This window comes from Paramormyrops kingsleyae, chromosome 5 (genome assembly GCF_048594095.1).
Source record: "Paramormyrops kingsleyae isolate MSU_618 chromosome 5, PKINGS_0.4, whole genome shotgun sequence".
In the NCBI taxonomy this organism is placed as follows: Eukaryota; Metazoa; Chordata; class Actinopteri; order Osteoglossiformes; family Mormyridae; genus Paramormyrops; species Paramormyrops kingsleyae.
Window position 1 is genome coordinate 1,496,876 of NC_132801.1, and position 23,507 is coordinate 1,520,382.

The 23,507-nt window shown below is 49.2% G+C and overlaps 1 protein-coding gene across 4 annotated transcripts in view; it reads right to left on the bottom strand.

The window, feature by feature from the left end:
• Positions 1-22,051, bottom strand: part of LOC111859937 (potassium channel subfamily T member 2-like) — an 89,107-nt gene extending 67,056 nt beyond the window's left edge. For all 4 annotated transcript variants that reach the window (XM_072711824.1, XM_072711822.1, XM_072711823.1 and 1 more), the window contains exon 1: positions 21,668-22,051. In XM_072711824.1, the coding sequence (XP_072567925.1) occupies positions 21,668-21,756 (89 nt within the window). In that variant the 5' untranslated portion in view covers positions 21,757-22,051. The remainder of the gene's footprint in view (positions 1-21,667) is intronic.
• Between the last annotated feature and the right edge of the window lie 1,456 nt (positions 22,052-23,507).

Here is a 23,507-nt window from a genome sequence, read left to right on the forward strand (position 1 = left end):
ACTCTATCACTTCAGAGTGCTTGCAGTACTAACTTACTCCACAGACCAGGCTGCCTGTAATATTAATCAACTCCACAGACCAGAGTGCCTATAATACTAACCTACTCCACAGCCAAAAGAGTACCTGTAATACTAACCTACACAAATCAGAGTGACTGCAATACTAACTTACTCCACAGCCCAGAGTGCCTGTAATACTAAGCTACTCCACAGCCCAGGCTGCTGTAATACTAATCTACTCCACAGCCCAGAGTGCCTTTAATACTAACATACTGTACTACACAGTCCAGAGTGCCTGTAATACTAACCTACTCCACAACACAGAGTCCCTTTAATATTAACCTACACAGCCCAGAGTGCCTATAATACTAACCGACTCCACAACCCAGAGTGCCAGTAATAATAACCTACACTACAGCCCAGGTTGCCTGTAATACTAACCTACTCCACAACACAGAGTCCCTTTAATATTAACCTACACAGCCCAGGTTGCCTGTAATACTAACCGACTCCACAACCCAGAGTCCCTTTAATACTAACCTATACAGCCCAAGTTGCCTGTAATACTAACCGACTCCACAACCCAGAGTCCCTTTAATACTAACCTATACAGCCCAAGTTGCCTGTAATACTAACCGACTCCACAACCCAGAGTCCCTTTAATATTAACCTACACAGCCCAGGTTGCCTGTAATACTAACCGACTCCACAACCCAGAGTCCCTTTAATACTAACCTATACAGCCCAAGTTGCCTGTAATACTAACCGACTCCACAACCCAGAGTCCCTTTAATATTAACCTACACAGCCCAGGTTGCCTGTAATACTAACCGACTCCACAACCCAGAGTCCCTTTAATACTAACCTATACAGCCCAAGTTGCCTGTAATACTAACCTACTCCACAACACAGAGTCCCTTTAATATTAACCTACACAGCCCAGGTTGCCTGTAATACTAACCGACTCCACAACCCAGAGTCCCTTTAATACTAACCTATACAGCCCAGACTGCCTGTAATACTAACCGACTCCACAGCCCAGAGTGCTTGTAATACTTACCTACTCCCCAGCCCTCCACCCACCATTATAACCATAAATTTTCAACATAGCATAAAATTAGGAACCAGCCACTGCCTTCTAATAAAGTAAGAGATTCTCCTTATATAGAGAGGTTTGTTACTGAGGGGAATGGAGAAGGTTAGGTGTGTGTGTGTGTGTGTGTGTGTGTGTGTGTGTGTGTGTGTGGGACAGAGTGTCCCCAGGAGTCTCCAGCATATGTGTACTCCTCAGGTGTGCATGGTCCATTTGCTGTCTGCATGAAGGTGATGTTCTCTGGCTCTGAGACCCTCATTGATCAGTACAATAAATCAGGAGACATTGAAGCGCACAGGACAGCAGAGCGAATCAGCAGCTCAGCTTTGAACCCTTCATAAGGTCACGCCAGTTACTCGCCAGTGACCGAGCGCAGTGCTTTGTGTGTATGCTTGCTTCTATGTGTGTTCCTGTGTGATGAGTGTATGTTTCCATATGTGTCTGAGTGGCAAAAAGCGGCAGTGAGTGTAGAGGAATATGTGCTGATGAGAATGTCTGTGTCACTGAATGATTGTATGTGATTGTTTAAATGAGAACGACTGTCTGTCTGAATGTTTTAGTCAGAAAGATCTCAGCTAGCTGATGAACCTTTTACCCTCCCCTTGCCTGCCTTGTTTGACTTTTTTTTAATTATGTTTTTGTTTGGCTCCTCTTAATTAAGAGTGGGCAATGTGACTGTTGTTTCATTTGTCAGGTTCAAAGACAATCTCAAAGGCAGCTTAGAAGGGCTAAACCATTGTTCTCCTAATTAAAAACTCATCTTATCGAAGCCTCTTGTTTCAATATTTAAAAAACCAGCAAACTGAAATTGTTTAGATGAGTGTGCATTTGTCAAAGGCAGGGACAGAACAAGAGTCAGAGAGTCAGAGGGAGAGAAGGGACAGAATGAGAGTCAGAGAGTCAAAGGGAGAGAAGGGACAGAACAAGAGTCAGAGAGTCAAAGGGAGAGAAGGGACAGAATCAGAGTCAGAGAGTCAGAGGGAGAGAAGGGACAGAATCAGAGTCAGAGAGTCAGAGGGAGAGAAGGGACAGAATCAGAGTCAGAGAGTCAGAAGGAGAAAGGGGACAGAATATTGGTCAGAGAGTTGGAGAGGAGAGGGGACAGAATCAGATATTGAGAGAGGGACAGTATAGGAGACAGGGAGAGGTAGGGACACAATTAGAGATAGAGGGAGAGGGTGTAGAATAAGAGACAGAGGGAGAGAGAGACAGAATAAGAGACAGATAGCTGTGTGACTGTTGTGCAGAGCCCTGCAATCATATCTGATTGATTGCTTTTTTGATAAAGCAAATGACACAGCCAATTGTTAGCAATAACTTTTTTGTTGTCCATTCTTTCATTGCTTATTATATTCTTCGACATCAGCCCCCATCCTTCATGCTCTGCATATGTTCCAGGCAGGGACAGCATCTCTGGTACACAGTCCCAACACTCTGTAACTCGCAGGGCCAGTAACCAGCATCTCCCCAGCGTACACCACCCTGGAGCCCGGACACCTTCAAGGACTCAGTATGAGATACTCAGGTGACAGAGGGCAGGCTTAGCAGCATTATATGATCTAATGGCGACTGGTCTGCACTCACGCTCAAACTGAGGGCCTTTAAAGGGGCCTCACATGTAACTGGGACTGATAATGGTGCGTTTTCAGGTGTGAGTGTGTCATCACCTGCACTGTGTGCCCAAGAAGGCTTATGTGCTGGAGTATGCATAATTAACAGCCCTGGGCCCACGTTCCTCACACAAGGCTCCTTAATGGCGCCCACTGATGGCTCTGGCCTTTCTGTGTTTGGCGCCACACTCCAGAAGGCTACATGTCAGTTTCCCAAGCACAGCTTCCAGACCAGCTTCTCGACATTGAATAAAACCTCACAAGCACTTCTGACTCATACTGAATGCGTGTGTGTCTGTGTGTGTCTTTGTAGGGGTGCATATGTGTATGTATGGTGTAGGTATGGTGTATGTGTGTGTGTGTGTGTGTGTGTGTGTGTGTGTGTGTGTGTGCATTGCATGCATGTTTGCGTGTCCACTAGCCCTTTCTAACAGAGCCCACAAGCCTCAGATTCCTAACAATAATTTTATTGACTATATATTTTTTAGCTCCTCTGGATTTTGTCTTTTCTCCCACATGTGTGACCTAACAACATATCAGTGCACACTACTGTTTAGTGCCTTAGAACAAATACATTATGAAAGGTGCTATATGAAATCAAATTGGACACAACTTCATTTAATGCAGAGTGTCATATTAGTCGGGTGACTACAGCACCACCGTCTGGCCCTGAGACTACAGAACCTCCGTCTGGCCCTGAGACTACAGAACCTCCGTCTGGCCCTGAGACTACAGCACCTCCGTCTGGCCCTGAGACTACAGCACCTCTGTCTGGCCCTGAGACTACAGAACCTCCGTCTGCCCTGAGACTACAGCACCTCCGTCTGGCCCTGAGACTACAGCACCACCGTCTGGCCCTGAGACTACAGAACCTCCGTCTGGCCCTGAGACTACAGAACCTCCGTCTGGCCCTGAGACTACAGCACCTCCGTCTGGCCCTGAGACTACAGCACCTCTGTCTGGCCCTGAGACTACAGCACCTCTGTCTGGCCCTGGGACTACAGCACCTCTGTCTGCCCCTCGGACTACAGAACCTCCGTCTGGCCCTGAGACTACAGCACCTCCGTCTGGCCCTGAGACTACAGCACCTCCGTCTGGCCCTGAGACTACAGCACCTCCGTCTGGCCCTGAGACTACAGCACCTCTGTCTGGCCCTCGGACTACAGAACCTCCGTCTGGCCCTGAGACTACAGCACCTCCGTCTGGCCCTGAGACTACAGCACCTCCGTCTGGCCCTGAGACTACAGCACCACCGTCTGGCCCTGAGACTACAGCACCTCCATCTGGCCCTGAGACTACAGCACCTCCGTCTGGCCCTGAGACTACAGCACCTCCGTCTGGCCCTCGGACTACAGAACCTCCGTCTGGCCCTGAGACTACAGCACCTCCGTCTGGCCCTGAGACTACAGCACCACCGTCTGGCCCTGAGACTACAGCACCTCCATCTGGCCCTGAGACTACAGCACCTCCGTCTGGCCCTGAGACTACAGCACCTCCGTCTGGCCCTGAGACTACAGAACCTCCGTCTGGCCCTGAGACTACAGCACCTCCGTCTGGCCCTGAGACTACAGCACCTCCGTCTGGCCCTGAGACTACAGCACCTCCGTCTGGCCCTGGGACTACAGAACCTCTGTCTGGCCCTCGGACTACAGAACCTCCGTCTGGCCCTCGGACTACAGCACCTCCGTCTGGCCCTGAGACTACAGCATCTCCGTCTGGCCCTGGGACTACAGCACCTCCGTCTGGCCCTGGGACTACAGCACCTCCGTCTGGCCCTCGGACTACAGAACCTCCGTCTGGCCCTCAGACTACAGCACCTCCGTCTGGCCCTGAGACTACAGCACCTCTGTCTGGCCCTGGGACTACAGAACCTCCGTCTGGCCCTCGGACTACAGCACCTCCGTCTGGCCCTGAGACTACAGCACCTCCATCTGGCCCTGGGACTACAGCACCTCCGTCTGGCCCTGAGACTACAGCACCTCCGTCTGGCCCTGGGACTACAGAACCTCCGTCTGGCCCTGGGACTACAGCACCTCCATCTGGCCCTGAGACTACAGCACCTCCATCTGGCCCTGGGACTACAGCACCTCTGTCTGCCCCTCAGACTACAGAACCTCCGTCTGGCCCTCAGACTACAGAACCTCCGTCTGGCCCTGAGACTACAGCACCTCTGTCTGGCCCTCAGACCACAGCACCTCCATCTGGCCCTGAGACTACAGAACCTCCGTCTGGCCCTGGGACTACAGCACCTCTGTCTGGCCCTCAGACTACAGCACCTCCGTCTGGCCCTGGGACTACAGAGCCATGCCATCACTCTGGGGCAGAGTTTACTGGCCTAGTTCCTTTAATACTTAGCTTAGTCTGACCAAACACCTCCTCTTCTGCCGAATCATGGCAGCCAAAAAACCAGCTTCTCTTGCATTTCCAGACACGACAGGTGGAGACGTGCTCCCATTTCTGCGGCCTTAGAAAAGGTGCAGCGTAGGGCCACAAGAATGATTCCTGGTCTTAGAGGAATGTCATATGAGGAAAGGTTAGTTTAGCTAAATCTGTTCAGCCTCAAGCAAAGGAGACTGAGGGGGGGCATGATCCAGGTATATAAGATTCTAACAGGTTTGGATGCTGTTCAACCGAATAGTTACTTCAGCATTAGTTCAAATACAAGAACTCGTGGCCAAAGGTGGAAATTAGCGGGAGAACATTTCAAACTGGATTTAAGGAAGCACTTCTTTACACAACGTGTAGTCAGAGTATGGAATAGTCTTCCTGATAACGTAGTGCAAGCTGAATCCTTGGGTTCTTTTAAATCAGAGCTAGATAAGATTTTAACAACTCTGAGCTATTAGTTAAGTTCTCCCCAAGCGAGCTTGATGGGCCGAATGGCCTCCTCTCGTTTGTATAGTTCTTATGTTCTTATGTTCATGTGACCAGCAGCCAAATCCTGCTCCTACCTACGCAGCCACACAGTGTCTCGCCATTGTCACACCGCGATGCCACATCGCGAATCGCCACGTTCTGCCTCTGAGCCTGGAATCAGAGGTAGCAGCGGTTGCAGGTTTCTATGTCGCTGCACTGAGCTGAAAATGGCGACGTGGGGAGCCAAGAGAGGGGGCAGTGAAGGGGACTTGCATTTCTTTAAAGGGGGATTGAATAGTCTCTGCCAGGAGAAGGTGATGAACACGGTGTGTTGAATTGGTAGCAGTTGCCAAGGTGCAGAACCAAGGGAGGGTAGGGGGGGGGAATAATATGCAGCACCGACATGCTACAGTTCACCCATGAAGCTAAGTTGTGAGCATTTATCACGACAGAAACTGCCCCCATGTGACAGCTTACAACCTGGGCAAAGTGACTGGAGCCATGAGTAGAGTTTCATTCAATGGAGAAGAAAATCTGGTGTTAGTTGGTGCTACATGAACAAGGCTTGCGTTGGGGATGCCAAGGACACCCTCGGGGTTGGCTGCTCCATGTTCCTGAAGGAGGACTCAGCAAATGTGTTCAACTGTAAACTCTCACGAAGTGGGGGGTCCACCTCCGACCTCAGCACTCTAGCTTTAACTGTGATGTGACGTGGCATCTCTAAAAATTAAATGATGCTTGTTTAGGTATTTGCAAGAAAAGTTAAAGACCTTGTTCAAAGGTTCAAGGGAGACATAACTATTCTGCCAAGGATGAGATCTGTGGTGATGACCTTCCAGTCACAGGCACTGTGGCCAAACTCAAAAACCTCTCAAAAGCCCCCCCTCCCCCCCAGATGTCACCATAGAACACCCCCCCAGATGTCACTATAGAACCCCCCCCCAGATGTCACCATAGAACACCCCCCCAGATGTCACCATATAACACCCCCCCAGATGTCACCATAGAACACCCCCCCAGATGTCACTATAGAACCCCCCCCAGATGTCACCATAAAACACCCCCCCAGATGTCATCATAGAACACCCCCCCAGATGTCACCATAGAACACCCCCCCAGATGTCACTATATCACCCCCCCCAGATGTCACCATAGAACACCCCCCCAGATGTCACTATAGAACCCCCCCCCAGATGTCACCATAAAACACCCCCCCCAGATGTCATCATAGAACACCCCCCCAGATGTCACCATATAACACCCCCCCAGATGTCACCATAGAACACCCCCCCAGATGTCACTATAGAACCCGCCCCCCAGATGTCACCATAGAATACCCCCCCAGATGTAACCATAAAACACCCCCCTGCAGATGTCACCATAGAACACCCCCCAGATGTCACCATAGAACACCCCCCCAGATGTCACCATAGAACAACCCCCCCCCAGATGTCACCATAAAACACCCCCCCAGATGTCACCATAAAACACCCCCTCAGATGTCACTATAGAACCCCCCCCAGATGTCACCATAGAATACCCCCCCAGATGTCACCATAAAACACCCCCCCAGATGTCACCATAGAACACCCCCCCAAGATGTCACCATAGAACACCCCCCCAGATGTCACCATAGAACACCCCCCCCCAAGATGTCACCATAAAACACCCCCCCCAAGATGTCACCATAGAACACCCCCCCCAGATGTCACTATAGAACCCCCCCCCAGGATGTCACCATAAAACACCCCCCCCAAGATGTCACCATAGAGCTCTTTTAAATGATACCTGTTGTGGAGCTGCAAAGTAGTTCAACTTACAGTAGTTCAAGTTACGGTAGTTCAACTTAATATTTTTCTAAAAAATATTAGTTTTCCTCCCAGCTTATCATCTGCTGAAGTTTGTGTAATGTTGGTAACCTCAATGACTGTGGAGTGATGTCTGGAAGGAAGCCGGCAACCAGCGAGGTGTACCGGGCAAAGGGGTCACCCGCTACGTCGGTCTGCCACCAGCGAGGCCTACTGGGTAAAGGGGTCACCCGCTACGTCGGTCTGCCACCAGCGAGGCCTACTGGGTAAAGGGGTCACCCGCTACGTCGGTCTGCCACCAGCGAGGCCTACTGGGTAAAGGGGTCACCCGCTACGTCGGTCTGCCACCAGCGAGGCCTACTGGGTAAAGGGGTCACCCGCTACGTCGGTCTGCCACCAGCGAGGCGTACCGGGCAAAGGGGTCACCCGCTACGTCGGTCTGCCACCAGCGAGGCCTACTGGGTAAAGGGGTCACCCGCTACGTCGGTGTGCCACCAGCGAGGCGTACCGGGTAAAGGGGTCACCCGCTACGTCGGTCTGCCACCAGCGAGGTGTACTGGGTAAAGGGGTCACCCGCTACGTCGGTGTGCCACCAGCGAGGCGTACCGGGTAAAGGGGTCACCCGCTACGTCGGTCTGCCACCAGCGAGGTGTACTGGGTAAAGGGGTCACCCGCTACGTCGGTGTGCCACCAGCGAGGCGTACCGGGTAAAGGGGTCACCCGCTACGTCGGTCTGCCACCAGCGAGGTGTACTGGGTAAAGGGGTCACCCGCTACGTCGGTCTGCCACCAGCGAGGCGTACCGGGCAAAGGGGTCACCCGCTACGTCGGTCTGCCACCAGCGAGGCCTACTGGGTAAAGGGGTCACCCGCTACGTCGGTCTGCCACCAGCGAGGCCTACTGGGTAAAGGGGTCACCCGCTACGTCGGTCTGCCACCAGCGAGGCCTACTGGGTAAAGGGGTCACCCGCTACGTCGGTCTGCCACCAGCGAGGCCTACTGGGTAAAGGGGTCACCCGCTACGTCGGTCTGCCACCAGCGAGGCGTACCGGGCAAAGGGGTCACCCGCTACGTCGGTCTGCCACCAGCGAGGCCTACTGGGTAAAGGGGTCACCCGCTACGTCGGTCTGCCACCAGCGAGGCGTACCGGGTAAAGGGGTCACCCGCTACGTCGGTCTGCCACCAGCGAGGCGTACCGGGCAAAGGGGTCACCCGCTACGTCGGTCTGCCACCAGCGAGGCCTACTGGGTAAAGGGGTCACCCGCTACGTCGGTCTGCCACCAGCGAGGCCTACTGGGTAAAGGGGTCACCCGCTACGTCGGTCTGCCACCAGCGAGGCCTACTGGGTAAAGGGGTCACCCGCTACGTCGGTCTGCCACCAGCGAGGCCTACTGGGTAAAGGGGTCACCCGCTACGTCGGTCTGCCACCAGCGAGGCGTACCGGGCAAAGGGGTCACCCGCTACGTCGGTCTGCCACCAGCGAGGCCTACTGGGTAAAGGGGTCACCCGCTACGTCGGTGTGCCACCAGCGAGGTGTACTGGGTAAAGGGGTCACCCGCTACGTCGGTCTGCCACCAGCGAGGTGTACTGGGTAAAGGGGTCACACGGCTCAGGAAAAATCAAACAAGCTTTCTGTCTAAAGCAGATGCTGGTAACCACATAGCAAATTGTTTGATGACGCTCAAACCAGCTTTGCGATGAACCCAAAGAGTGAGTGGGCATGTGAGACAGTAATATTATAGTGCATGCCCCCCCCCCCCCCCCGACTGAGAGAAGGCAGCTGGGCTGTTATTTCTGTGGAGATGACAGGAGACAGAGACACAGGGGGAGGATGGAGATGGTGAGAGAGCAGCGAGGGAGTTCATTTCAGCCAGACGCCAGCAAAAGGCAGCCTTGGGTAATATAAACAATATATCGAATATATAGAGCATCTTTGGGATGTGGTGGAACGAGAGCTTCGTGCCCTGGATGTGCATCCCACAAATCTCCATCAACTGCAAGATGCTATCCTATCAATATGGGCCAACATTTCTAAAGAATGCTTTCAGCACCTTGTTGAATCAATGCCACGTAGAATTAAGGCAGTTCTGAAGGCGAAAGGGGGTCAAACACCGTATTAGTATGGTGTTCCTAATAATCCTTTAGGTGAGTGTAAGTAAATGAACAGCATTTCCAGTTTTAGTTGGCATTATTAGTCATTTTCTGCAGAGTCTACCAGCCTGTTGCCTGTCTAATTTTAAATAGCCGGAGTATCACCACACCATAAACAGCTTCTTACCTTGTTTGCTGTTAAGTGATGTTCCTTATTGACAGTTTATTGAAGTTTGTCATTTTTTATCATTTAAATTTGATATGACGTTAAGTCGATATATTGTTTATATTACCCAAGGCTGCCTTTTGCTGGCGTCTGGCTGAAATGAACTCCCTCGCTGCTCTCTCACCATCTCCATCCTCCCCCTGTGTCTCTGTCTCCTGTCATCTCCACAGAAATAACAGCCCAGCTGCCTTCTCTCAGTCGGGGGGGGGGGGGGGGGCATGCACTATAATATTACTGTCTCACATGCCCACTCACTCTTTGGGTTCATCGCAAAGCTGGTTTGAGCGTCATCAAACAATTTGCTATGTGGTTACCAGCATCTGCTTTAGACAGAAAGCTTGTTTGATTTTTCCTGAGCCGTGTGACCCCTTTACCCAGTACACCTCGCTGGTGGCAGACCGACGTAGCGGGTGACCCCTTTACCCAGTACACCTCGCTGGTGGCACACCGACGTAGCGGGTGACCCCTTTGGGATGTGCTGGGATGCACATCCAGGGCACGAAGCTCTCGTTCCACCACATCCCAAAGATGCTCTATTGGGTTGAGATCTGGTGACTGTGGGGGCCATTTTAGTACAGTGAACTCATTGTCATGTTCAAGAAACCAATTTGAAATGATTCGAGCTTTCTGACATGGTGCATTATCCTGCTGGAAGTAGCCATCAGAGGATGGGTACATGGTGGTCATAAAGGGATGGACATGGTCAGAAACAATGCTCAGGTAGGCCGTGGCATTTAAACGATGCCCAATTGGCACTAAGGGGCCTAAAGTGTGCCAAGAAAACATCCCCCACACCATTACACCACCACCAGCAGCCTGCACAGTGGTAACAAGGCATGATGGATCCATGTTCTCATTCTGTTTACGCCAAATTCTGACTCTACCATTTGAATGTCTCAACAGAAATCGAGACTCATCAGACCAGGCAACATTTTTCCAGTCTTCAACTGTCCAATTTTGGTGAGCTCGTGCAAATTGTAGTCTCTTTTTCCTATTTGTAGTGGAGATGAGTGGTACCCGGTGGGGTCTTCTGCTGTTGTAGCCCATCCGCCTCAAGGTTGTGCGTGTTGTGGCTTCACAAATGCTTTGCTGCATACCTCGGTTGTAACGAGTGGTTATTTCAGTCAAAGTTGCTCTTCTATCAGCTTGAATCAGTCGGCCCATTCTCCTCTGACCTCTAGCATCAACAAGGCATTTTCGCCCACAGGACTGCCGCATACTGGATGTTTTTCCCTTTGCACACCATTCTTTGTAAACCCTAGAAATGGTTGTGCGTGAAAATCCCAGTAACTGAGCAGATTGTGAAATACTCAGACCGGCCCGTCTGCCACCAACAACCATGCCACGCTCAAAATTGCTTAAATCACCTTTCTTTCCCATTCTGACATTCAGTTTGGAGTTCAGGAGATTGTCTTGACCAGGACCACACCCCTAAATGCATTGAAGCAACTGCCATATGATTGGTTGATTAGATAATTGCATTAATGAGAAATTGAACAGGTGTTGCTAATAATCCTTTAGGTGAGTGTATTTCACCAGTTGATGCACTGCCACACAGTAGAACATACTGAATGCAAATATTTATGGTCACAAACACCAGAAATTAGGTTTTCCATTTTCAATCTTTAGAAATAAGGTACAAACCAAAGAAAAAAACCCATCAATACCGTACTGTTGGCGTATCACTAGTGTTACACTCGGTCAGCATTGACAATCCAAATCGGCACTATGACACCCTACGACAAAAGATGTTATTTTCTATGATTTATTAAAATTAGAGTTCAGCTTGCAGTCCGATCAATTTGTCACCTGTTCGCATGTTCTGAAGGGGAATTCTAAGGGAAGTTCAAGCAAAAATTGAGCCTGAAAGTGAAGAAATAATGACTTATAATGCGATAATTATCGACACAGATCCGCTGCAGCTCCGTCAGGTTGGATGAATGGCCTTGGCGAACTGCACGTCTCTGCATGGTGTTTTATGGGCTCTTTAGGAGGGGGCCTAGGCCCCCCATCACATGCAATCAGGGATCCAAAGCTACTCAAAAGCTGCCTTGGGCACGTGCTTCATGGTGATGCTGCAAGTCCAAGGTTCTCGCTGCATGTTCCGTCACTTTGTAGGTGGCTCTGTTCATCATTGCCTCAGTCCTGACCAGTCTGTACTGCTGAGATACATCATAGCATTACATCAGCAGCACTTTGCTTTTCTGTACAAACACTATTCTCCAGGTGACAAGCACTACCTGAATCACTATTCTCCAGGTGACAAGCACTACCTGAATCACTATTCTCCAGGTGACAAGCACTACCTGAATCACTATTCTCCAGGTGACAAGCACTACCTGAATCACTATTCTCCAGGTGACAAGCACTACCTGAATCACTTTTCTCCAGGTGACAAGCACTACTTGAATCACGTTTCTCTAGGTGACAAGCACTACCTGAATCACTATTCTCCAGGTGACAAGCACTACTTGAATCACTATTCTCCAGGTGACAAACACTACCTGAATCACTATTCTCCAGGTGACAAGCACTACCTGAATCACTATTCTCCAGGTGACGAGCACTACTTGAATCACTATTCTCCAGGTGACAAGGACTACCTGAATCTTGTCAGACAGTTCAATTTTTATCTTATCAAACCAGAGAATCTTTTTCCTTGTGTTCTCAGAGTTCAGACAGACAGTGCTGGGAATAATCTTGGCGGTTCATAACTACTTCCATTGTACTCCTTAAAACCTTTGAGCATTGGTTAATCTTCTTTAACCTCTTCTCCAGATCTATGCAATGACATACAATAATTATATCTCAGAGCACTACAGAGAGTCCCTCTTAATTCATGGCTTGTTGTTTTATAAGTAGAGGAGTGAGACTGTTTGGTTCAATCAATTGAATTTCTCTGAGGTAGATAACCATAGGCACCTCGACCTCCCCGGCGCAGATAACTGGCGAGAATTTTTGACTCTCTTTTGTATCTCTTCTAGCTCAAAAAATTCCTCATGTGACCCGCTTGGACCTGTAGCCCCCAGGATATTTAAATTATTTAAGTATGAGACCACTGATCTCAAAGAGATTCCAGGCTCAATATGGAGGAAAAGTCTAAATACTTAATAAATAGGGAGTTTCAGTTTACTACTTTGAATACATTTCCAAGTTCTTTGCTAGCCCAGGGTCAGTTCTCAGTAACCTTAGCAATTTCTGTTTTCCTGAGACTTTTCACACAATGATATGGTTCACACTTCCTCTTATGTTTCAACACATTGTTGCCATTGGAAGGGCACCAAAGGAGCACAAACTCTGCTCGAAAGAAGTAGCAATGAAGTAGCTATGCGTAGAACTGCACATCACTGCAGGGGGGTGAGGGGGTTTCTCCAATAAATATATGTCCAGAACAAAGAAGCAAACTATGACAAGAGGGATGAGAGTGAAGGTCTATGCACTGACGTCTGACCGGCAGACAGATATCATATTATAAAGTGTAGATTTAAGAATCATTAAGGCAGGAGAACATCAGCCAGGACACAGGCTGTACATCTCTTTCTGGGTTTTATGTCCAGGACGATGGAAACAGCAGAAGAGGAAACAGTGTTTTCAGCGCAAGGTGCCACAGCAGCTGCTATGGCACAGCAATCGGTGGCCTGCTGTTTAAGGGCCCTCTAGCCTGAGGGGAAATGGCAGCTTGTTTATAAATGCTGAACTTCTAAAGTGCAGCAGAGGTTCGGAAACCGCGCTAAGCAGATTAACTGCCACCTCGACAGGAAAAGCAAAAAAGCAGCGCGACCCCCCCAGCCGCGGGCAGACCCTGAGGCCGCTGCGAAGGTTTACTGTGTGCCTCTGTTTTGCGGGACAGATGGGAATCAGGGGATGTTCAGAGGAAGGACAAAGACTGGTCAATATACAAAAGGAAAACTGCCATTTTGAATGGAGCGCAAATGTGAGAAACACACGGCACTACAGAACCACCCCCCCCAAGAAGTGCCCACTAAGGGGGTTTGCAGGTAGGTCTGCTGTTTCAGGAGCCCTACTCAAAAAGTCGCTTCATCCCTCCCCAGAGATGTTTCGCAAACCAGACAAAAGACCAACAAAGTACAGTGGGAAGATGGTAGTCAGGTAGCTGATTAGCAGAGCAAACCTCGAGGGGCCCACGCTTATGAGTGAGTTGAGAAGTGGTAAACGCTACCACTGATGGCACAGGGGTTCAGGGAGACGTTCTATTGCCCCCCATCTTGTACCCCCACCTTACTGTCTTTGCCGCCCCCCTTGCAGCATTTGGCAGTAAGATACATTTTCCATGTAAAAAGTGTCTCATCCTGCAAGGGCTATGGCAGAGTGGGCGTGGCTTAAATGGGGGAGAATGACATCATCATCTAACGTTGATGTGCATTAGTCTGTGGAGAAAAAAAAAGGAGATTGAGAGGACTGCTATGTCTAAGATGTGTGCAGGAGGCCCCTTCGGGCCGAGGCCAGAGGGAGTTTGATGCCCGCGTAAACGCCACATTACGGCGAGAAACACGATCTATGGCCAGTCGAGGACAGTCTCATGGTGAGTCATCCCTCAGAGTCTCTCAAGACGCCGAGTACATGTGTGGGCTCACCTAAGCAGGACTGCCGGCCGGCGTTCCCCACGGCTCGCTCTGTGGGCTGGCAACATTCTTCTGGCATGGCTATGTCACGCAGCCTGTCAGAGCATAGGCTGAACTGTCAGCAAATACGCGAAAAAAATCAAAAGACAAAAGCGGGGACCGTACCGAGAAGGTGGAAGGCAAAGCGGCAGAATGTCGTCGCTGAGAGCAGCACTGCTGGGACCTGCTCCTTCAAATCCTCAGTTTCTCATATTCAAACGTGTCATTTCCTATTGCTACCACAGTCCATGTATTCATCTTTGTGGGGACTCTGTTTATTTCTATGGGTACAGCCCTAATCCTACTAATGACGACCTTAACCACCACCCAGCCCTAACCCTAACCATAAGTAACCAAACTAAAAAACTTTTGGCACACAGAAGAGACTTTTGGCGCACACACACACACACACACACACACACACACACACACCAATAGAACAGCAGGAGTTTATTCATACCCGTGGGGGAGACACATAGTGATAAACTCTGATGGTGCTTTGGGGTGTAAGCCTGCCTCCATCACGTGGAGGGGTGGCGGGGGGGGCCCTCCTTCTCCTCCCCCAGTGGTCACGGACAGTGCAGCCATAGTGCTGTCACTCATGCTGCATCCATTACGCACTCAATCTCTCCCTGCCCCTCTCGCCCTCTGCTCCGTTCCTCTCTCTGTACCTTTCCACCATTAGACACTGCACTGTCGTTTCCCCCATTACGCAAATCTCCATCAGCACTGCCTCTCACTGCCCATTCAGAGATTCTCCCAGAGCTGTTCCTTCCCTGCAGACTCCATGCAGGAAGATAGAAAAGTAGACCTGAGGATGTGCTGTTTGCATTGTGAAGCCCAGCACAGACTGTGCCTTAATCTGCTGGAAATCAAATTTTAGTATATCATTACAGTCGGGAGTTTTGTTTGCATAGAGTAACTGCGGAGACACTGACATCCTGGAGTAAGGAGCACTGCCTGAACATCACGCTCCTCAACTCATCCTAATGACTCTAACTAATATGTCACATGTGTGCTGATGAACTCTGGTAGATGCATGTCTCTAGATACATTTATTCATCAGTGAGTTTTAAGTTTTAAATGGTGTGTGAGTGTGCCCTGTGATGGGCTGGCGCGGAATCCTGGGTTGTTCTCTGCCTTGCGCCTACAGCCTCTGGCGCATTTTGGGTAATTGTGCAGTGTTTAGAAACCGTGGAGCAAAGTACAATGCAGCTTCTGCAGTTTAGCAGTGTTACTGCAGGAGGTGCACCTGCGTGGATATGGAGGAACAGGTGAGGGTTTACCCAGGGAGACAAGGAGCCACGAATCCTAGGGATTATAACTGCAGTTACGCACTAATACACAGGCAGAGCAGCAGCTAGACATAGGGAGAGTGAGCGAGCGTATAACTGCAGTTACGCACTAATACACAGGCCGAGCAGCAACTAGACATAGGGAGAGTGAGCGAGCGTATAACTGCAGTTACGCACTAATACACAGCCCGAGCAGCAACTAGACATAGGGAGAGTGAGCGAGCGTATAACTGCAGTTACGCACTAATACACAGGCCGAGCAGCAACTAGACATAGGGAGAGTGAGCGAGCGTATAACTGCAGTTACGCACTAATACACAGGCCGAGCAGCAACTAGACATAGGGAGAGTGAGCGAGCGTATAACTGCAGTTACGCACTAATACACAGGCCGAGCAGCAACTAGACATAGGGAGAGTGAGCGAGCGTATAACTGCAGTTACGCACTAATAAACAGGCAGAGCAGCAGCTAGACATAGGGAGAGTGAGCGAGCGTATAACTGCAGTTACGCACTAATACACAGGCCGAGCAGCAGCTAGACATAGGGAGAGTGAGCGAGCGTATAACTGCAGTTACGCACTAATACACAGGCCGAGCAGCAGCTAGACATAGGGAGAGTGAGCGAGCGTATAACTGCAGTTACGCACTAATACACAGGCAGAGCAGCAGCTAGACATAGGGAGAGTGAGCGAGCGTATAACTGCAGTTACGCACTAACACACAGGCGGAGCAGCAGCTAGACATAGGGAGAGTGAGCGAGCGTATAACTGCAGTTACGCACTAACGCACAGGCGGAGCAGCAGCTAGACATAGGGAGAGTGAGCGAGCGTATAACTGCAGTTACGCACTAACGCACAGGCGGAGCAGCAGCTAGACATAGGGAGAGTGAGCGAGCGTATAACTGCAGTTACGCACTAACGCACAGGCGGAGCAGCAGCTAGACATAGGGAGAGTGAGCGAGCGTATAACTGCAGTTACGCACTAACGCACAGGCGGAGCAGCAGCTAGACATAGGGAGAGTGAGCGAGCGTATAACTGCAGTTACGCACTAATGCACAGGCGGAGCAGCAGCTAGACATAGGGAGAGTGAGCGAGCGTATAACTGCAGTTACGCACTAATGCACAGGCCGAGCAGCAGCTAGACATAGGGAGAGTGAGCGAGCGTATAACTGCAGTTACGCACTAATACACAGGCCGTGCAGCAGCTAGACATAGGGAGAGTGAGCGAGCGTATAACTGCAGTTACGCACTAATACACAGGCCGAGCAGCAGCTAGCCATAGGGAGAGTGAGCGAGCGTATAACTGCAGTTACGCACTAATACACAGGCCGAGCAGCAGCTAGACATAGGGAGAGTGAGCGAGCGTATAACTGCAGTTACGCACTAATACACAGGCCGAGCAGCAGCTAGACATAGGGAGAGTGAGCGAGCGTATAACTGCAGTTACGCACTAATACACAGGCAGAGCAGCAGCTAGACATAGGGAGAGTGAGCGAGCGTATAACTGCAGTTACGCACTAATACACAGGCCGAGCAGCAGCTAGACATAGGGAGAGTGAGCGAGCGTATAACTGCAGTTACGCACTAATACACAGGCAGAGCAGCAGCTAGACATAGGGAGAGTGAGCGAGCGTATAACTGCAGTTACGCACTAATACACAGGCCGAGCAGCAGCTAGACATAGGGAGAGTGAGCGAGCGTATAACTGCAGTTACGCACTAATACACAGGCAGAGCAGCAGCTAGACATAGGGAGAGTGAGCGAGCGTATAACTGCAGTTACGCACTAATACACAGGCCGAGCAGCAGCTAGACATAGGGAGAGTGAGCGTATAACTGCAGTTACGCACTAATACACAGGCCGAGCAGCAGCTACACATAGGGAGAGTGAGCGAGCGTATAACTGCAGTTACGCACTAATACAAAGGCCGAGCAGCAGCTAGACATAGGGAGAGTGAGCGAGCGTATAACTGCAGTTACGCACTAATACACAGGCGGAGCAGCAGCTAGACATAGGGAGAGTGAGCGAGCGTATAACTGCAGTTATGCACTAATACACAGGCGGAGCAGCAGCTAGACATAGGGAGAGTGAGCGAGCGTATAACTGCAGTTACACTCTAATACACAGGCGGAGCAGCAGCTAGACATAGGGAGAGTGAGCGAGCGTATAACTGCAGTTACGCACTAATACACAGGCGGAGCAGCAGCTACACATAGGGAGAGTGAGCGAGCGTATAACTGCAGTTACGCACTAATACAAAGGCCGAGCAGCAGCTAGACATAGGGAGAGTGAGCGAGCGTATAACTGCAGTTACGCACTAATACACAGGCGGAGCAGCAGCTAGACATAGGGAGAGTGAGCGAGCGTATAACTGCAGTTATGCACTAATACACAGGCGGAGCAGCAGCTAGACATAGGGAGAGTGAGCGAGCGTATAACTGCAGTTACACTCTAATACACAGGTCGAGCAAACTACGGATCCAAAACACTCGGCGTGAGTGTGTCAGGGTTTGAGGTGCTTCAGCCAGCCAGGCCACACTGGGATTTCAGGACAGACCACAGATTTATTTGGGGAATCCCAGTTTGGTGATGGGTAAGTGTACAGTATGAAGAGGACAACAAAACATTTTCACACTTAAATAACCGAGAACTGTCACATTAACAAACACTAAACACAAGGTATAAACACACTATAAACAAAGAATAAACACAAACAATATGCAAAGCACAAAAATACACTATGCGCAAAGCACAATCACACACTATTCATAAAGCACAAACACAATATATACAAAGCGCACCACTTCTTGTGCAAATCATTTTGATCAATTGATTATCCCCCAAGAGACAGACAGGGCCTCCTAATTTACACAATGCAACCATGTGATGATATGTTGGTTAGTCAGTGCAACATCTAAACAGCTTACAACAGAGCAGAAGCTTTTTTCTAGAAGCAGAATATAATTCAAAGCACCTTCAACAGCATCATTAAAAAGCCATAACAATTGTGAGCGAGCTGTGATGGTGCCCAGAAGACAAGGAAAATGCACTGGGATCTTGAGCAAATCTTTTACAGTTTTAGCATATAAAAATGACCAGTGTACCACAACAATGAGAGGCCTCCTTGGGATTCTCATCACTCCGTTTTTCTGCAGGAAAACCATCTGGATGGAAATGATTCCCTCTCCCCAAATGAAGCATCTCAGCACATCTTGAAATTAGATTGTTATTGTGAGATTCCAACTGATACCTCTGGTAACCTCCCTCTATCACAGATCCTTTATTTAAAAGTCTGGTTATTTCTTGGCAAATTTAGCCTTTCACCATCAATTTCCAAAACCTCTGAGTCTCTGTGTAGTAATTATTATTATTATTATTAGTGGTATTTAGTGTTTTTGCAGCCATTTTAAGAGAAATCATTCAGGTCCCCATGGTACTTTACTGAGTTACTGAGAAAGATACCAAGTGGCTGGGCTGAGACAGCCGCAGTGAGCGGAGTCTTTGGCTGGGCTGAGACAGCCGCAGTGAGCTGAGTCTTTGGCTGGGCTGAGACAACCGCAGTGAGCTGAGTCTTTGGCTGGGCTGAGACAGCCACAGTGAGCGGAGTCTTTGGCTGGGCTGAGACAACTGCAGTGAGCTGAGTCTTTGGCTGGGCTGAGACAGCCGCAGTGAGCTGAGTTTTTGGCTGGGCTGAGACAGCCTAAGTGAGCTGAGTCTTTGGCTGGACTGAGACAGCCAAAGTGAGCTGAGTCTTTGGCTGGGCTGAGACAGCCGCAGTGAGCTGAGTCTTTGGCTGGACTGAGACAGCCAAAGTGAGCTGAGTCTTTGGCTGGACTGAGACAACTGCAGTGAGCTGAGTCTTTGGCTGGGCTGAGACAGCCGCAGTGAGCTGAGTCTTTGGCTGGGCTGAGACAGCCAAAGTGAGCTGAGTCTTTGGCTGGGCTGAGACAGCCGCAGTGAGCGGAGTCTTTGGCTGGGCTGAGACAGCCAAAGTGAGCTGAGTCTTTGCTTGGACTGAGACAGCCGCAGTGAGCTGAGTCTTTGCTTGGACTGAGACAGCCGCAGTGAGCTGAGTCTTTGCTTGGACTGAGACAGCCACAGTGAGCTGAGTCTTTGGCTGGGCTGAGACAGCCGCAGTGAGCTGAGTCTTTGCTTGGACTGAGACAGCCGCAGTGAGCTGAGTCTTTGCTTGGACTGAGACAGCCACAGTGAGCTGAGTCTTTGCTTGGACTGAGACAGCCGCAGTGAGCTGAGTCTTTGCTTGGACTGAGACAGCCACAGTGAGCTGAGTCTTTGGCTGGGCTGAGACAGCCGCAGTGAGCTGAGTCTTTGCTTGGACTGAGACAGCCGCAGTGAGCTGAGTCTTTGCTTGGACTGAGACAGCCGCAGTGAGCTGAGTCTTTGCTTGGACTGAGACAGCCACAGTGAGCTGAGTCTTTGGCTGGGCTGAGACAGCCACAGTGAGCGGAGTCTTTGGCTGGGCTGAGACAGCCGCAGTGAGCTGAGTCTTTGCTTGGACTGAGACAGCCGCAGTGAGCTGAGTCTTTGCTTGGACTGAGACAGCCACAGTGAGCTGAGTATTTCCCTCTGCGCAGCCTTGCCCTCTGCAGGCACAGGTAGGACTGGCTGAGCCCCACACCTGGCTCTCCACTCAGCATACGGATGTTCTGCCCTGTCTGGGCAGAGGTGCACTAACTGCGGACAGGCAGGGTAGTTACTGTATGCTGCCATCCAGTAGTAGATAAATGAATAAGAAATAAATGAATAAATAAATAAATTGACAGAAGAAGCAGGCGGTATGGATAGTGGCCCACTTCTGAATGCAGGAAGGTAAGCCAGATTATGTCTAAAAATGTATTCTTCTTGCCTATTTTTCAATGTTTGGGCGGCTATACACGGTCAGATTTTACTATTAAAGGGGACATCAAGAGTAATACATATTTATTACTCACCGTTTTAATAGTAACAAAGCAAACAAAGATATTGATCTTAGCTGACAGTACACCATAAACTATGTAATATTTTCGGGAAAAGTTAAATAGTTGTCTTAAGTGTTGTATATTTGATGTACAAGATATTTAATCGATGGCATGGCGAAATCACAAAAGCCTCATAAATTTATGTTTGCCGTGGTCACGTCAAAGAGCCCATAAGGTGGTCTAATTTTCCAACCAAACTGGGAGTTGAAATTATACTGATATTTTTTACGAGAAGATGAAGAGTTAAATAGTCCACTGCTATCCTGTGAGATTTTGACAGGAAATCACCAAAGAAAAATAAACGTTGTTGGATGTCTTTCATTTATAGCATCTCCCTGTTATTGATGCAAACTGTCATAAAACATTAATATAGTCTACTCTATCTACAAAGCGTCTAATTCCCAGTGTCAATGACAGTCTAGCTTTCTACTTCATGGAGACTGCAAAATAACATAAAGAAGCTTTGGTAATCACTTATAATATCAATACCCTTTCATGTAGCCTATTATACACCAGCGCTCAATGAAGTGCATTAAATCGCAGCTGTTTTCGGTCATAACTAAGTAATTTTGATGAAAATTAAAGCGGAGATCGGAAGGCATCAGTGCGCTTTTCTCGGCAGTCGCACTTACTCCTGACTGACTTTGCACATGAACCGAGGCCACCGACATCACGGTTTAAACTTGCTCTGACAGTATAAAAATATAATAATTTTTTTATATCAGAGTAAATAAATAAACCGTTTAAATCAGAGCAATAAATGGCACAAGGGTTTGCGGAGCGGCTTCTCGTACGCAATTTGAGCCTGCTAGACTGGGACCTGTTGCACGAATACGGTCCATAAAAAGGAGCGCCATCGCCGCTGTGCGATTAACACTCAGAAATGTATGTATATTCCATATACCCTACACATACATGTACACGACGTGCCGCAAATCCTTTGTCATTTCACTTTTATGAGGTTCCACGCGATCAAGTCATTTAACATATGGTTCACGTGTATTCCATGCAGGGAATACAGAGATCTAGAAATAAATATCCATTTTACGCAGAAATGCGTAGAACAGAACTACCGTGCATTGATTCTTACCTGTCATCTGCTTGCCAATCACCGAGCAACAGGTCGCGGAAGCGGTACCGCGGCGGCAGCGGCAGAACGTCCTTCTCCAGCTCCACCATGCTGCCGGACAGGCGCGCGGCGGCTTGATAAGCGGCAGACGCAGATACGTGTCTCTCTTCACTCCTAAAATCTCAGCTCATGTGCTGTTGTATTAAGACCATCGATGAGCGAGGGTCCCCTACCCAGTCGGGGCTGGTCCCATGTGCCGCAGATCGGAGCTGCGCGCCTCTTCTAGCGGCGCCCGGTTCCCCGGAGCGGCTCATCGTTACGTGCGATCGGTGCGCTGGGCGTCATTATCGAGGCGCCCGGGGGGCTGTGAACTCACACGGCGGCACTCGACAGACAGTCGGTGGGACTTGTCAGTGGCCGGTTTTCTTTTAAAGTTCACACACCCACGCACACAGCAAGAGAGGGCGATGGGGGGGGTTGGGGGTGGGCGTTTATATTATTCTAGAAAATGGATTTAAAGTCCAAATGCTCCTTTTTGCATGCATGCTGTCATGTTCTGCTGTTGTGTTTGCTATGTACTGTATTGTCTGCATAGGCCCCGTAAGGCATTATTCATTTGATTAGCTTATTGTATCTCAGGATGTAACTTGATTTGCACTTTTATTTACTGTTCAGTCTTTCTGTGCAGCATTTTGAGTGTTTGAAGGTGGACCACAAGAGATGATCTGATGCTGCTTACAGATTTTCAGCCCTTATTGGACAGCACAGGATCTGGAAACAGAAATATCGAATGTTTCTACATCCTGGGGCTGTCTGTAGCACTAACGCGAATAAGATGTTCAAGCCTGGGAGGGTGTTGAGCTGCTCAGTGCTGCAGACAGTCAGGCTTCCAGTACTGCTGCCCCCTCCGCTTTCCTTACATCCCTCCTCCCAGCACATCTCCTTCTCCTCCCACAGGAACGCTTTCTGGTGTCCACCTTCCACGTTGTTCAGTATAAATGAATTTCCATTCACACAGGCCTTTGTTGGTGCTACAGAGCATCTATAGCAGGGCTCAGAAACACATTGGGTTCCATCTATCCACCATCCGCCAGCACTTAGATACTATTCATTTTGATTTTTTTTTCAAGCCATCTTTACTTTCTTGTTGGAAATTATAAAGTAGTTGACTATAATCAATAACTGCATTCAGCATGGCTGATCAGAGAACTTTCACTGCAGTTGACCTACAGGAGGGCATTTTCTTTATTATTTACAATACCAGAAAATTCTCTATTTTTAAGGGTCTTCTGGCTAAAGCCAGACAGTTAATGAGAAATAGAAATATAAGCCTATGAAAACATCACATTGAAATAATGAATTATACAAGATGAAACAGTGAGAGGCAGGGAGCAGCTCAATAAACACTGAAATTAGAGCCAGTACAAGCCTAGTCAAGACACTGCAGACCCACAATAATCCAGCTGGATCATTAAAAACTAACTTTATGTCTTTAATTGCAGTTCTATCAAGCAATTCGTTTTAAACATATGGCTAAAGATGGCTGATAATCAAACATACAACTCATTAAGCATTCATTATTTATTCTCTCCTGTGTTCTGAAATAAGGGTAACAGTGACAACGCAGAAGAGGGTGTCATATGGAGTGTAAGTGTGGGTCTAAGAGTGCAAGTGTGGGTCGGAGAGTGTAATCATGAGTCTAAGAGTGTAAGTGTGGGTCTGAGAGTGTAATCATGAGTCTTAGAGTGTAAGTGTGGGTCTGAGAGTGTAATCATGAGTCTTAGAGTGTAAGTGTGGGTTGGAGAGTGTAAGGGTGGTTCTGAGAGTGTAAGTGGGAGTCTGTGTAAACGTGGGTCTGAGA